This window comes from Oncorhynchus masou, chromosome 28 (genome assembly GCF_036934945.1).
Source record: "Oncorhynchus masou masou isolate Uvic2021 chromosome 28, UVic_Omas_1.1, whole genome shotgun sequence".
Lineage (NCBI taxonomy): Eukaryota > Metazoa > Chordata > Actinopteri > Salmoniformes > Salmonidae > Oncorhynchus > Oncorhynchus masou.
In genome coordinates, this window is record NC_088239.1 from 28,951,071 (window position 1) to 28,964,327 (window position 13,257).

At 44.6% G+C, this 13,257-nt stretch overlaps 1 protein-coding gene across 3 annotated transcripts in view; it reads left to right on the top strand.

Annotated features, from left to right (window-relative positions):
- The window catches only part of plxdc2b (plexin domain containing 2b), a 178,482-nt gene that overhangs the window by 136,612 nt on the left and 28,613 nt on the right, over window positions 1-13,257 (top strand). For all 3 annotated transcript variants that reach the window (XM_064941838.1, XM_064941837.1, XM_064941839.1), the window contains exons 7-9: window positions 1,076-1,175; window positions 11,160-11,255; window positions 11,793-11,874. In XM_064941838.1, coding sequence (XP_064797910.1) covers window positions 1,076-1,175; window positions 11,160-11,255; window positions 11,793-11,874 — 278 coding nt within the window. The remainder of the gene's footprint in view (window positions 1-1,075; window positions 1,176-11,159; window positions 11,256-11,792; window positions 11,875-13,257) is intronic.

The window sequence follows — 13,257 nt, forward strand, 5'->3', positions numbered from 1 at the left end:
ATATTTGCACAATGAGTATTTGTTGTCTCTCTCAAATATGTCGTTACCGTTTTTGGCTAGCTAGATAGTGATAATTAGCTTAACAAGACATGGTATCAAGAAGAAGATAAAACCAGCTGAAACGAGCCACCTATGATTCCCCCCACATGGCAGCTTCTTGTCATTGTTGCTAGCTATCTGAGCTTTCAGAATGGTAACAGCACACGGCCTCTGCGATGCTCGCGCTTCCTTTCCGTGACATTGTCAGCTGACCCAGCTATAGGGGTGTAGGAGTGACATTATGTCACACCCAGCTCGTGAGGGGCAGGGAATTCTTCACACTCACAGCTCTCTCCTTCTCCATCTCTTTCTTTCTCTTCTCTCTCTCTCTCTCTCTCTCTCTCTCTCTCTCTCTCTCTCTTTCCGTTTCTCTTTCTCTGTTTCTCTCTCTCTCGCTCTCTCATTCCTCACCCTCTCTTCCTTGTGGCAACGGAGCACTTATTACATTCTCTCCGTGATTGAGTTGATAAATAAAGCTCTGTGCTCTCCAACCTCTGTTCTCAATCAGGGCATGACGTGACATCGCTATTTCTCTCTCTCTCTCTTTCTCTCCATTCCAATCAGGGAGTACTTTTCTCTAAACACTCACCTCATCCACCTTCATGTAAAGACGTAAAAGGGACTGCTGTGTTCACTTCACATTCACCACACAATAAAAGTGTGTCTCTCCAAGGACCTCTACATTCTCAAATTTGAGCCTGCCAGACTTGTTTTGTGGAATTATTAATTGGATTTTCTGGGGAGATGAGTTGATTGTACGCTCTTTGTTCTTGCCAGTAAGTGAAGTACCATTGTCTGTAGGCTTGCGTCACAAAATGGCACCCTATTCCCAACATAGTGCCGGCCCTGGTCAAAAGAAGTGCACTATAAACGGTATAGGGTGTCATTTGGGACACATATACCCCAGCCTTCCATTAGCATCAGAAACTGTTAGGCCTCTGCCTGGTTTGGTCTGTTTGCAGCCGGCTCAGTTAGATAGACAGGTGTGGCGGCTGGTGATTGATGCCCCTCCACTGGTCTCTCCTCTCTCTTCCAGATCCCCATCGAGGTGGCCCAGATCAGCTCTGTCAATCACCCGGTGAAGGTGGGCCTCTCCGATGCCTTTGTGGTGGTCCACAGGATCCAACAGATTCCCAGTGAGTCACCATGATGCAGAGAGTGCTGCGTCGTTACATACACATAAACCACATCCCACACACACACACACACACACGACTCCCTGCATCGGTACATACACATAAACCACCATAAACCACATCCCACACACACATACACACACGACTCCCTGCATCGCTACATACACATAAACCACCATAAACCACATCCCACACACACACACGACTCCCTGCGTCGCTACATACACATAAACCATCATAAACCACATCCCACACACACACACACAACTCCCTGCATCGCTACATACACATAAACCACATCCCACACACACACACACACACACACACACACACACACATGCACACCTTTTACCACTCACACATCACGTGTACACATACCACATTACACCTTTTACTCCACACACACCATCAAACATCACTTCAGTTTTTTTACTGTGTATATACCATCACATACCACCTCATACTGCATGACACCAAAGGATGGGTAGTGGATACATACAGTAAGCCAATCACATGACCGGTACAAGTTTTTTTCCCCTCTCAGAACTCCTCCCTTGTGGGGCTGGAATACGGTGAAGTTGCCCGTAGACCAGGGGTGGGCAACTACGGCCTGCGGGCCGCATTCGGGAATTTTAAAGGATATATTATTTTGGGTTTAAAACAAAACACTCCAGGCCACAGCCAACATTATATTGGACCGATATATATTGGACCTAAAATAACTGCCCCATTTCTGGCCCGCAAATTGATTTTGATGAACAAATATGTTTTTTTTTCAAGTCTGTGCTGCCTTTTGTTGTATTCGAAATCCCCAAATTTCCCCCTGCCTTATATGCTGATCTTGGTTCAGTTTTGCATTTCTCCCACTGGGGGAAGGGAAGTTGGTCCTAGATCTGAACCTCACGCCAAAGCGGCATGAGTTCAACCTTTTGTTGTGGCCTCTCAGACGGCAGAATGGGAATGATTACATGGGCGCGGTCCAGAATTGTCTCTTTGCATGACGTTCCTTCCAATTTAGGGCCATTAAAGTTAAAAGAAAGTTGAGCAAAGAGGAGAAAGTCAACCTTTTCATCCACTGCTAGACCCTCTCTCAGGCTTTCATTTCATTTTCAAGTCTGCAAAAATCATTCATTTAATTGCTTGGTGATGATATGTTCATAGGACTTGGCTTTTGAAGAATGTACAGAATTTGTTTCACGTAGCGTTTTATAGCTTGTTATTTATAACATTTCGACGTTGTCTGGAATTATTAAATCGTGGGTAATAAGTACCTCTGTTCAGAAAACTTTAAAGAGTCCCCGTTGGAACCCCATTGCCTACATAGTGCACTACTTTTTATTTTACCAAAGCCCTATGGGCACTACATAGGGAATAGGGGGCCATTTGGAACAAACCCACTGTGGTCAATAATAAAGGGCTTAGGTGTTATAATGGGGAGTTCAAACCTGCTGCTCAGCTGTTCTGTGAGTGTTGTGCTTCTATGTTTGTTGATTATTTCTACTTTTCTGAAAACTGTGGGTTCAGCTGTGCTCTTGTAACTGTAATCAGAGTAGCTCTCCCTCAACACTCTTGTTGGTACTATAGAGCCCTCAAACTCAACTCTGGACCTCGAAGCCAGTTCCACTGTGTTTTTTCGTTGTTCCCCTCTAATCAGGAACTCATTTAGACCTGGGACACCAGGTGGGTACAATTATTTATCAGGTAGAACAGAAAAACAGCAGGCTGCAGACCTCGTAGGGTAAGAGTTGAATACCCCTGCTATAGAGGGTTCTCGGGCTTCCAAAGGACTTGTGTTAAATATTACCCTCTTTGATGCAGTCTTTCTAACGTTCAGCTCAGCTGGATGAAAACAGTCTGCTCAGCTGCATCCCAAATGGCACCCTATTCCCTATGGGACCTTGTCAAAGGTAATGCAGTATATGGGGAATAGGGTGACATTTGGGATGTGGGGTGGGGGGGGTCTGCTGGGGAGTATTTTTCTCTGCTTTTTTTTAATCAGGAGGTGCTGCCGCACCCTCAGCACCCCTACTTAAAAAACTTAATCCTAAACTTAACCCTTGAATGCCTAAACTTAAGTTTAACCCTATCCCTAACTTTAACCCTAACGTTAACCATTCAGATTTAACGCCTACACTTTTTTGGACTGACAACGAAGATACGGCACCAGATGGTGTAATTTAAACTTCAAGCCATGGCGTAATTCTGTTGCTGCAGTTATGCCATTTTATTTGGAGATTCGGTTGCAAAGTTCTGTTCTCGCCTGAAAGACTGTAAAATGCTGAGCCAGCTTCCTCACAAACTTTTACTGGGTTCACTTCTTTATTTATTTTGGTTTAATGGACAATACAGCCCAAACAGAGTACTGTACTTCCTCTGAAGTAAACTATTGGTTTCCTGTATGAGAGGCCTCTCCTTTGGAAGTGTAATATCCTGAAAACATACATTTGATCATATATTTCATATACCTAGTGAATGGTGGCGAATGTGATATCTCTAGAGATGAGAGAAATAGGCAGGTTGGTGGATGAACATGGAGAAGGTGATATTTGGGCAGAGAGCAGACACCCATGTCTGTCTGTCTGTCTGGAGAGAAAGGTCAGGATTAGCGTCTTGGGTCTTCAGTTGGTCAAAAGGGTAGGACAATCTCTCTCTCTTAATGTGTCTCAGCCGCTACTGTTTAGTAGGCAAGGCATGTAGCCAATGCACCCATTTCAGGATATACAGTACCAATGTTAGCTACTGGTTCGTCAACATGTTATGGCGTGCAGTGCTCTGAAAAGGCTGGATTTGGTTGTTTATAACTGGTGATTCTTAATTAAAAGGGAATTGTAGGAAGGTTTATGCCTCGTGATTTTTGATCACTATAACTCTCCTTGATGTGGCAGGGCTTGCGAACTATCACAGATTACAAAGGGAAACCTTGCTGCCCAATTACACAAGCCTTCCAGACGAGCTAAAGGCCTTCTATGCTCACTTCGAGCCAAGCAACACTGAACCATGTGTAAGAGCACCAGCTGTTCCAGACGACTGTGTGATCACGCTCTCTGTAGCCAATGTGTGTAAGACTTTTTAAACAGGTTAACATTCACAAGGCCGCAGGGCCAGATGAATTACCCGGAAGCGTGTCCTCAGAGTATGCGCTGACCAGCTGGCAAGTGTCTTCACTGAATTTTCAACCTCTCCCTGACCCAATCTGTAATACATAAATATTTTGAGCAGACCACCACACTCCCTGTGCCAAATGACAACACCTTTTCCCCTTCAGGAGGTTGAAAAGATTTCACATGGGCCCTCAGTTCTTTAAAAAGGTTATACAGCTGCACCTTTGAGAGCATCTTGACAGGCCGTGTCACCCCTTTGTATAGAAACTGCTCGGCACCCGACTGCAAGGTTCTACAGAGGGTAGTGCGTATGGCCCAGTACATCACTGGTGCCGAGCTCCCTGTCATCCAGGACCTCTATACCAGGCGGTTTCAGAGGAAGGCCCTAAAAAAGGCTCCAGCCACCCAAGTCACAGACTTTTCTCTCTGCTACCGTTACCAATGCACTAAATCTGGAACCAACAGGACCCTGAACAGCTTCTACCTCCAAGCCATGAGACTTCTAAAGAGTTAATTAAATAGTTAATCAAATAGCTACCCGGACTATCTGCATTGATCCTTTTTGCGCTCACTTTCATGACTGATCACTTACTCTTCTGCTCTTGTTGACAATCTGTCACTTTATTCCTAGTTATATGTACATATCTACCTCAATGACCTCGTACCCCTGCACATTGACTCAGTATTGGTAGCTCTTGTATATAGCCTAGTTATCGTTACTTGTTTTTTAAATCTATTGTAACTTTTATTATTACGTGTTTGACTTTTCTATTATTTCTCTATTTTCTTTCTCTCTGCATTGTTGGGAAGGGCCCGTAACTAAGTATTTCACTGTTAGTCCACACCTGTTGCTTTGGATGAATACAAATGTTTTGATTTGATTCATTGTGGATCTGAGACATCAGTAAAAGCCCTAACAATCTTGAGAACACACACACACACACCCTGATCTGGTCCCCCTGGACAGCAGGTAGAATGGATCCTTCTGCAGTATTGATTGCACTGGCCCAGGGTTCCACCCAGCTCGGAACTCAGACTGTGTCAGATGGCTGGACTACTTTTGATCTGATTTCCTGCTGTGTAATCCCAATCCCTACAGCTGTGTGGAACTCGTTTTTCATTCTCCTGGAAGAATAGAATGTCTTTTGAAATGTAGATCAACCTTTTAAGGACCGGTTGTTCTTTTAGGCACATCTGCTGATACTTGCAGTGTTAACGACTGTACATGAAAATGGTATTTGACGTTATCTCTCATATTCTAATATGTTTATGTATTTAGACTAGAATGATTGCTTAGTGGCTTTAAGCTCCAAACATCAGAGTGTACCAAACCCTATTCCTTTAAAAAGTGCACTACTTGAGTGGGCTCTGGTCAAAAGTACTGCACCTTATTAGGGAATAGGGTGCCATTTGGGAAGAGCCCAGGCAGCTGAAGGGCTGAGTGTTCAGTGTACAGGAGTGAACTCATGTCGAGTCAATAAGTGTCTCTGCTGCCAATTACCGGCCTGAGCACACACAGCTAGCACAGCCGGGAGGCTTCCTCTAACCCACCTCTTTAGCCACGTTCACGCTTCATTTGTGAAATGAAACATTTTACCATGCTAGCTAGCTATTTCCAGGCCATGGCGTCAGGTGCTAGAGGCCTGGAAGCCCGCTGGTCTTCCTGTGTTAAAACCTTTAAACCCGGGCTTTTATTTAGCCACCCCCCGGGCTGGGCAGCCAGATGCACGGACAGCCAGACTCCCAGTCACCTCAATGCATTATTCTGATGATGTTTTCAAAGCCAGAAGCGCCTCCGCCCTTAATACCTGCCTGAGTTTATTCTTATGCTAATTCACCATGGTCAATGTACAATACCAGGCCCAGGATCAGCTCACCTCATTATTATACGGGCAGAGGAGGAGATCAGCTTGACATCCTTGTGTGTATTCATCATATCCATTCATATTGTGATATTGCTGAATTTCCATGTCCAGCGTCCAATGAACAGTGATTGCAAAGATGTTGGGGAGGAGATCGTGGGAATAATTTGCTCGAAGCAAGAGAGCTTGCCGTGTGGTGGTAAGGATTCCGAGTGAACGAGTTGATGTGAAAGCTGCATGAGTGTTATCTTGATGGCAGGAAACACACTTGTATGGAATTGTAGCTTTTTATACCCCACCGGGAATAGGAGTAGAACAAGGATCTAACCTCACAGTCAGGGTCCTATGTGATATTCTGTTTCTGCCCAATGATTATCATTGCTAATATCACAGGGCTGTTGGAACAGTCTGAGTAATGAAAGTCTGTCGGACTCCACTGTGACACAGGTACAAGGGCTACTGGCAAACAAAGCACGATTCAGAATTTGGATTCCCTTCTTCCTTCATTGACTTTTAACACATTGCACAAGGTTCCCACGTCACATTTCCAATGATTCTCATGCAACTTTCAGGGGTGAATGAATAAGAAACCATTTCCTTGGCTGGACCCATCTTAGGTGCGTACCAGACCAGTAGCCTATTTTCCATTGTATTTTGGGGAGGTATTGGGCCAGCGCATAATTTTGCATGCGCATGCTTTTAATTAGATGATGGCCTAATTGACCCTTGTGTGCATAATTGATGACACACTTCTACAAAGCTCCTTTTGTTTGATGGTTTTGGAGCAGGACAACTAAATCCTCATTACCGCTTTTGATGCTCAGGCTGAGACTGTAATTGCTGTGAGTTAAAGCTTCCTACCTCCCAGACCCGCTGTTTCCCATAGGGGCAGATCTAAGATCAGCTTCCCCTCCCTAATCCTAACCTTCCCTAGTAGAGGGGAAATGCTAAACTGACCCGAGATCCAACTACCTCTCACGGTCTCGTCAGAATTAGACATTCATCCATGTTTCTCAAACGTCAAATGTAAAAGTTGTGGCAAACGTAACATTTTAAAGTGTTTAAGGTCAAGGTAAGGGTTAAGGTTTTGGGATAGAGTTAAAACAAACATCTCTTGTTGGAATCGAACATGCAATATTTGGAATCAGAGGCAGATGCTTACGCCCCAGTAAAACCAAAACCTACTTGAAGGTAACAGCGCTTACTGTTTTCAATAGTGGCCGTTTTCCACGTCATCTCCCGACGTCCTCAGACATGGTTGGATGTCGAATACTCACTTGTATCACGGGTGTCCTGGCTGCCAAGATCAGCGTCTCAGAGCAACTTCACCCTACACCCCCAGACTCATCCACCTCCAGAGGAAACCCGAGGCAGGCGACCGGGTCTGGATTGCTTGTCCACAGAGCCGCACCAACAGGCAGGCAGAGAGAGAGTGAGAGACCTCCCCCCTCCTCTGGCCCCTCAATGCTAACATTGGACTTGATCATCCTAATGCCTGGGGCTAGAGGAAGCCAGCCATAGGGGAGGGTAGAAGGTGGGTGGGATGGGTTTCAGGGTCAGGTCAGCTAATACTGTACAGTATGCCTTGGTCAGATGTTTTTGGTGCCAAAACCAAGCATGTTTTGACTGTGTTTTTCACACATTCTAATGTCTCTATAGTACTGTTTTCTCACCTGTATTAGAAGAATGAATAATCATAGGCTGAGTCTTAGGTGGCACTCTGTCTTCTATATACAGTTGAAGTCGGAAGTTTCCATACACCTTAGCAAACTTCATTTAAACTCAGTTTTTCACAATTCCTGATGTTTAATCCTAGTAAAAATACTTCCCACAATAAGTTGGGTGAATTTTGGCCCATTCCTCCTGACAGAGCTGGTGTCACTGAGTCAGGTTTGTCGGCCTCCTTGCTCGCACATGCTTTTTCAGTTCTGCCCACAAGTTTGCTATAGGCTTGAGGTCAGGGCTTTGTGATGGCCACTCCATTACCTTAACGTTGTTGTCCTTTTAGCCATTTTGCCACAGCTTTGGTCATTGTCCATTTGGAAGTCCCATTTGCGACCAAGCTTTAACTTCTTGACTGATGTCTTGAGCTGTTGCTTCAATATATCCACATCATTTTCCTTCCTCATGTTTCTGTCTATTTTGTGAAGTGCACCAGTCCCCCCTGCAGCAAGTCACCCCCACAACATGATGCTGCCACCCCCGTGCTTCACGGTTGGGATGGTGTTCTTCGGCTTGCAAGCCTCCCCCTTTTTCCTCCAAACATAACGATGGTCATTATGGCCAAACAGTTCTATTTTTCTTTCATCAGAGGACATTTCTCCAAAAAGCACGATCTTTGTCCCCATGTGCAGTTGCAAACCGTAGTCTGGATTTTTTATGGCGGTTTTGGAGCAGTGGCTTCTTCCTTGATGAGCGGCCTGTCAGGTTATGTCGATATAGGACTCGTTTTACTGTGGATATAGATACTTGTGTACCGGTTTCCTCCAGCATCTTCACAAGGTTCTTTGCTGTTGTTCTGGGTTTGATTTGCCCTTTTCGCACCAAAGTACGTTCATCTCTAGGAGACAGAACATGTCTCCTTCCTGAGCAGTATGACCGCTGCATGGTCCCATGGTGTTTATAATTGCATACTATTATTTGTACAGTTGATCCAATTGATTCAAATCATGTCTTTTTAGCCTATCAGAAGCTTCTAAAGCCATGACATAATTTTCTGGAATTTTCTGACCCACTGGAATTGTGATACAGTGAATTATAAGTGAAATAATCTGTCTTTTGTTGGAAAAATTGCTGGAAAAATGACTTGTGTCATGCACAAAGTACATGTCCTAACCGACTTGCCAAAACTATAGTTTGTTAACAAGAAATTTGTGGAGTTGTTGAAAAACGAGTTTTAATGACTCCAACCTAAGTGTATGTAAACTTCCGACTTCAACTGTAGTGCAGTGCTTTTGACCGGGGGCGTTGCGCAAAACGATAACTATCAGGTAGTGCTGAGCGATTAGTGCTTTTTGAAGTTGGTTCAGTATCTGTGCGATTATTTAAAAAATAATCATGTTTTGGAATGGATTATGGTCATTAATTACCACATTTTCTGTGCTAATCTTTTTAAAAATCTTTTATTTTATTTATCCCTTTTTCTCCCCAATTTCGTGGCATCCAATTGGTAGTTACAGTCTTGTCCCATCGCTGTAACTCCCATACGGACTCAGGAGAGGTGAAGGCCGAGAGCCGTGCGTCCTCCTAATCACAAACCAACCAAGCCGCACTGCTTCTTGACACAACGCCCACTTAACCCGGAAGCCTACCCCACCAATGTGTTGGTGGAAACACCGTACACCTGGCGACCGTGTCAGCGTGCACTGCGCCCGGCCCGCCACAGAACTCACTAGTGTGCGATGGGACAAGGACATCCCTGCAGGCCTAACCCTCCCCTAACCTAGACGATGCTGGACCAATTGTGCGCCACCCCATGGATCCCCCGGTCGCAGCCGGCTGCGACCATGCCTGGACTCAAACCCAGAATCTCTAGTGGCACAGCTAGCACTGTAATGCAGTGCCTTAGACCACTGCTCCACTCGGGAGGCTTTCTGCGCTAAACTATGTAGAATATTGACCTGTTGAAAACTATAACTCCCTACTACATTGCACAGTTCGAGCTTGATCTGATTTATCTCTACAGAAATTCAAATAATTGAACCGATGTCAGTCAATTAGTTGTTTAAAAACAGAAAAGTAACAGAAAAGTTGGTTATTCGCTTAGCACGGTTATTAGGCTAATAGTGGGGTCCTCATGGAAAAACTGGGCTGGTGTGGGGGCCTCGAGGAATCGGCCCTGAAATGCCAGAGACCATTTCTGGTCCCAGTCTGCCGCTGCGGTATCTGGATCCACAGTTGTACACAACAGAATAATGGCTTTGCTCTTAGATGAAAACTCATCCAAGCAGGCAAAATGTGTTCATTTTATATTGGTCAATTATGTATGAGTGTATACAATAAGTGTATATAATGAATGGGGCTCGCTAGCAGTCAAACTCATTGCTGTATATGTTCCACAGCCATGCTGTGCTGTTTATTGAATTTCAATTTTCTATCTCATTGCTCAAGCAAGTGTGTGTTATAGAAAATGTAATGTGTCGACCAATGTCATACGGGCTACGTTAAATAATTACTCTCACTGATGTACATAAACGTCCCATTGTATTCCAGGCTTTTCAGTCACATTAACTTGAATTAAGCATTTAAACACACCAGGAAAATGACTGGAATGAAGGAATTAACTTGCAGAGCTTTTACGTTTATGAGATCACAGTGGCAGAGCTATGCCTTTCCATTTGAATTTAATTAGGATCTACAGTATAATATATCATATTATAATCCTTTCTGTCTGTGCATAGTTTAGTGCAGCACCGGGGGGGAGGATGCATGGACTGCAAAACCAAGCGGGACATTTTACACTAAGATTGAAGAAGCAATTTATTATTGGGGGACGGTGGTGAGAGTCAATGGGGGATCAAATCAAACTCTCCATTTGACCTAGCCTGGTCCTGGTGACTGCTGCAGCAGATTATCTTAGTCACTGGGGGAGCATCCCAAATGGCACCCTATTCCTTACATAGTGCACTATGTTTGACCAGGTTCCCATTGACCAGAGCCCTATGGGCCCTAGTCAAATGTAGTGCACTATATAGAGAATAGGGTGTCCTTTGGGACGTTGCCTGGAGGAACTGGGGGCTTTCAACAGGGATATCACCTCTAGTGGGACCTTTCTGCCCACCCCTTTGCCAAGTAGCAGGCTTTCTGATAAAGAGAGAGTGAGAGAGAGCAAACTAAAGGAATGCTCTTCTCTCTTCCCATATGGCCTGATTCTGCCTCTCTGTTCTCTTATTCTCTCTCGCTCTCTTCCCCGGGAACCACTTGTCCTAGTTTTAGCTCTCCGAGGAAGATTTGTGACCGTTTTCTCTCTCGCTCTTTCCTTCCCTCCCTCTCTTTCCCTTTCTCTCACTCACTCCATTCAGATGTTCGTAGGAGAACAATCTATGAGTACCATCGCGTGGAGCTGACGAAGACCAAAATCACCAACTCCACAGCAGTTGAAATGATGCCTTTACCGAGTAAGATGGATTGCTTTGATAGACGTGGCTCATGATATGATATATGATAACACAAGTAGGCCCCCATGAACTAGCCTAGGTTCTAGATAAAGTAATAGGTGAAACATAGACCTAATAGATGTCGAGCTAATAGACTTTCGTTCAGGCTGGATCCCATCATTTCAGGGACACCGGTGAATCAAAACTCCTATCTTTTAGAAACATTTGTTTTGCATTTAGCAAACAACAACATTCTAGCTATGGATTTCTATGTTGGTGTTTTGACAATTGGTATGAATGTGTCAAGGGTCTCAGAGTTGGTGTTCTAATTTACGATCAGTTTAGCCTTTAATATCTAAATTAATAAGATTGCATGGACATGGGAGACCTGATCCTAGATCAGCACTTCTATTCTGAGATGCTTAATTTAATATATTGTTTTGCATTATCAACTACAACAATCTAGCAATCTATATATAGATTTCTATATTGTGTTTTGACTGAGTCAGTAGACGTGTGTGTGTGTTGTGACGTGTGTGTATCCTGTTCCCTCCATAGCATGTCTCCAGTTCACCAGCTGTGGCAGCTGCATCTCCTCCCAGATCAACTTCAACTGCAGCTGGTGCCACCGCCTTCGCAGGTCAGACACCCCTCTATACCCCTCACTGTATGTCTTTGTCTGCATCCTAACTGCCACCCTACAACCTATGTGCTCTGATCAAACGTAGTGCACTATATAGGGAATTAGGTGCCGTTTGGGACGGAGACCATCTTTGTCTCTTTTCCATCCAACACTCTACCTTTCTGTTCTCCCCTCCATCTCCATCGCTCGCTCAGTCTCCCTAGCTTTCTTCTCCCTCCTTTAAATGTTGCTATTAGTTCCAGTCACTCAGCACCTCTCTTAGCTAGCTATTGAGTGTGAGGTGTATGTATAGACATGTGGCTATCACATGGAGACAGACCCTCCCCTATTCCCTCTGCTCAGTGGTTTGTGTCCCAAATGGCACCTTATTCCTTGTACAGTGCACCCGTTTAAACAGAGCCCTGGACCCTTGTTAAAAGTTGTGCCCTGTATACTGTAAATAGGGAATAGAGTGCAATTTGGGAGGGTGCCAGTGAGTTCCCGGTGATGTTCAGTCGTTTCTCCTTATTGATGGCGCGCAAAGGAAAGACAGAGAAGGAAAGAACAACGGAGGGAGAGAACATGAGATCCGACCCATTACTCTTGTTTTTTTGCGAAATCGAGAATTCCCCTCTCTCGCACCGACTCTCTCGCTCTCGCTCTCTCCACTCTTCTCTTTCTCTCCTTTCCCCTTGACCATTTGTCTTTCTATCTTTCACACCCTGGCACAAAAAGGTAAATATTTGAGACGGCGCAGAATGTTATTGCACAGATTGGATATTACCTGCCTGTTGTGAGATGTGAATGATGGCGGTTTGGAAAGCGTTGTTGGAGTATTGTTGGAGCATTGGTTTCAGCATTGGATCGCAGCGTTTGGGTTCAGAAGACAGGGAGGCATAAATGAACCATGAAGCAGAGAATGTGTTCCAGGCATGTTGTTATCCATTTTCAGGTTTGTAAAAGTCCAAGTTAGAAAGCCATCAGTATTCAAGTGCACTGAAAGCTTTTGGGCCTCAGTTCTTGGAAAATGTCTGTTGGACTGGGCGGAGATGATTTGACTACTCCCCTCCTCCTATGTCTCTACACGTTGTCCACGTCCCAAATGGCAGCCTACTATTCCCCTGTGGACGCTGGTCAAAAGTAGTGTACCCGAGAATGAGCATGCACAAATTAGGAGACGTGCAGTACACACACCGGGGCCACTGGGCTTTGTGAGGTCACTAAAGGTCAGGGTTTAGCCTTCTCCTCTCTGTCTCCTCTCTCCATCCAACTTAGAAAATAATAATACAATCACGTGTGCATAAATTTGATGTATTGGTGGCTCTGGGAATCAACCCCATAATCCTGGCATTGCAAGCACAATGCTCTACCAATTTAGCCATACAGGATCACAGCTGACAA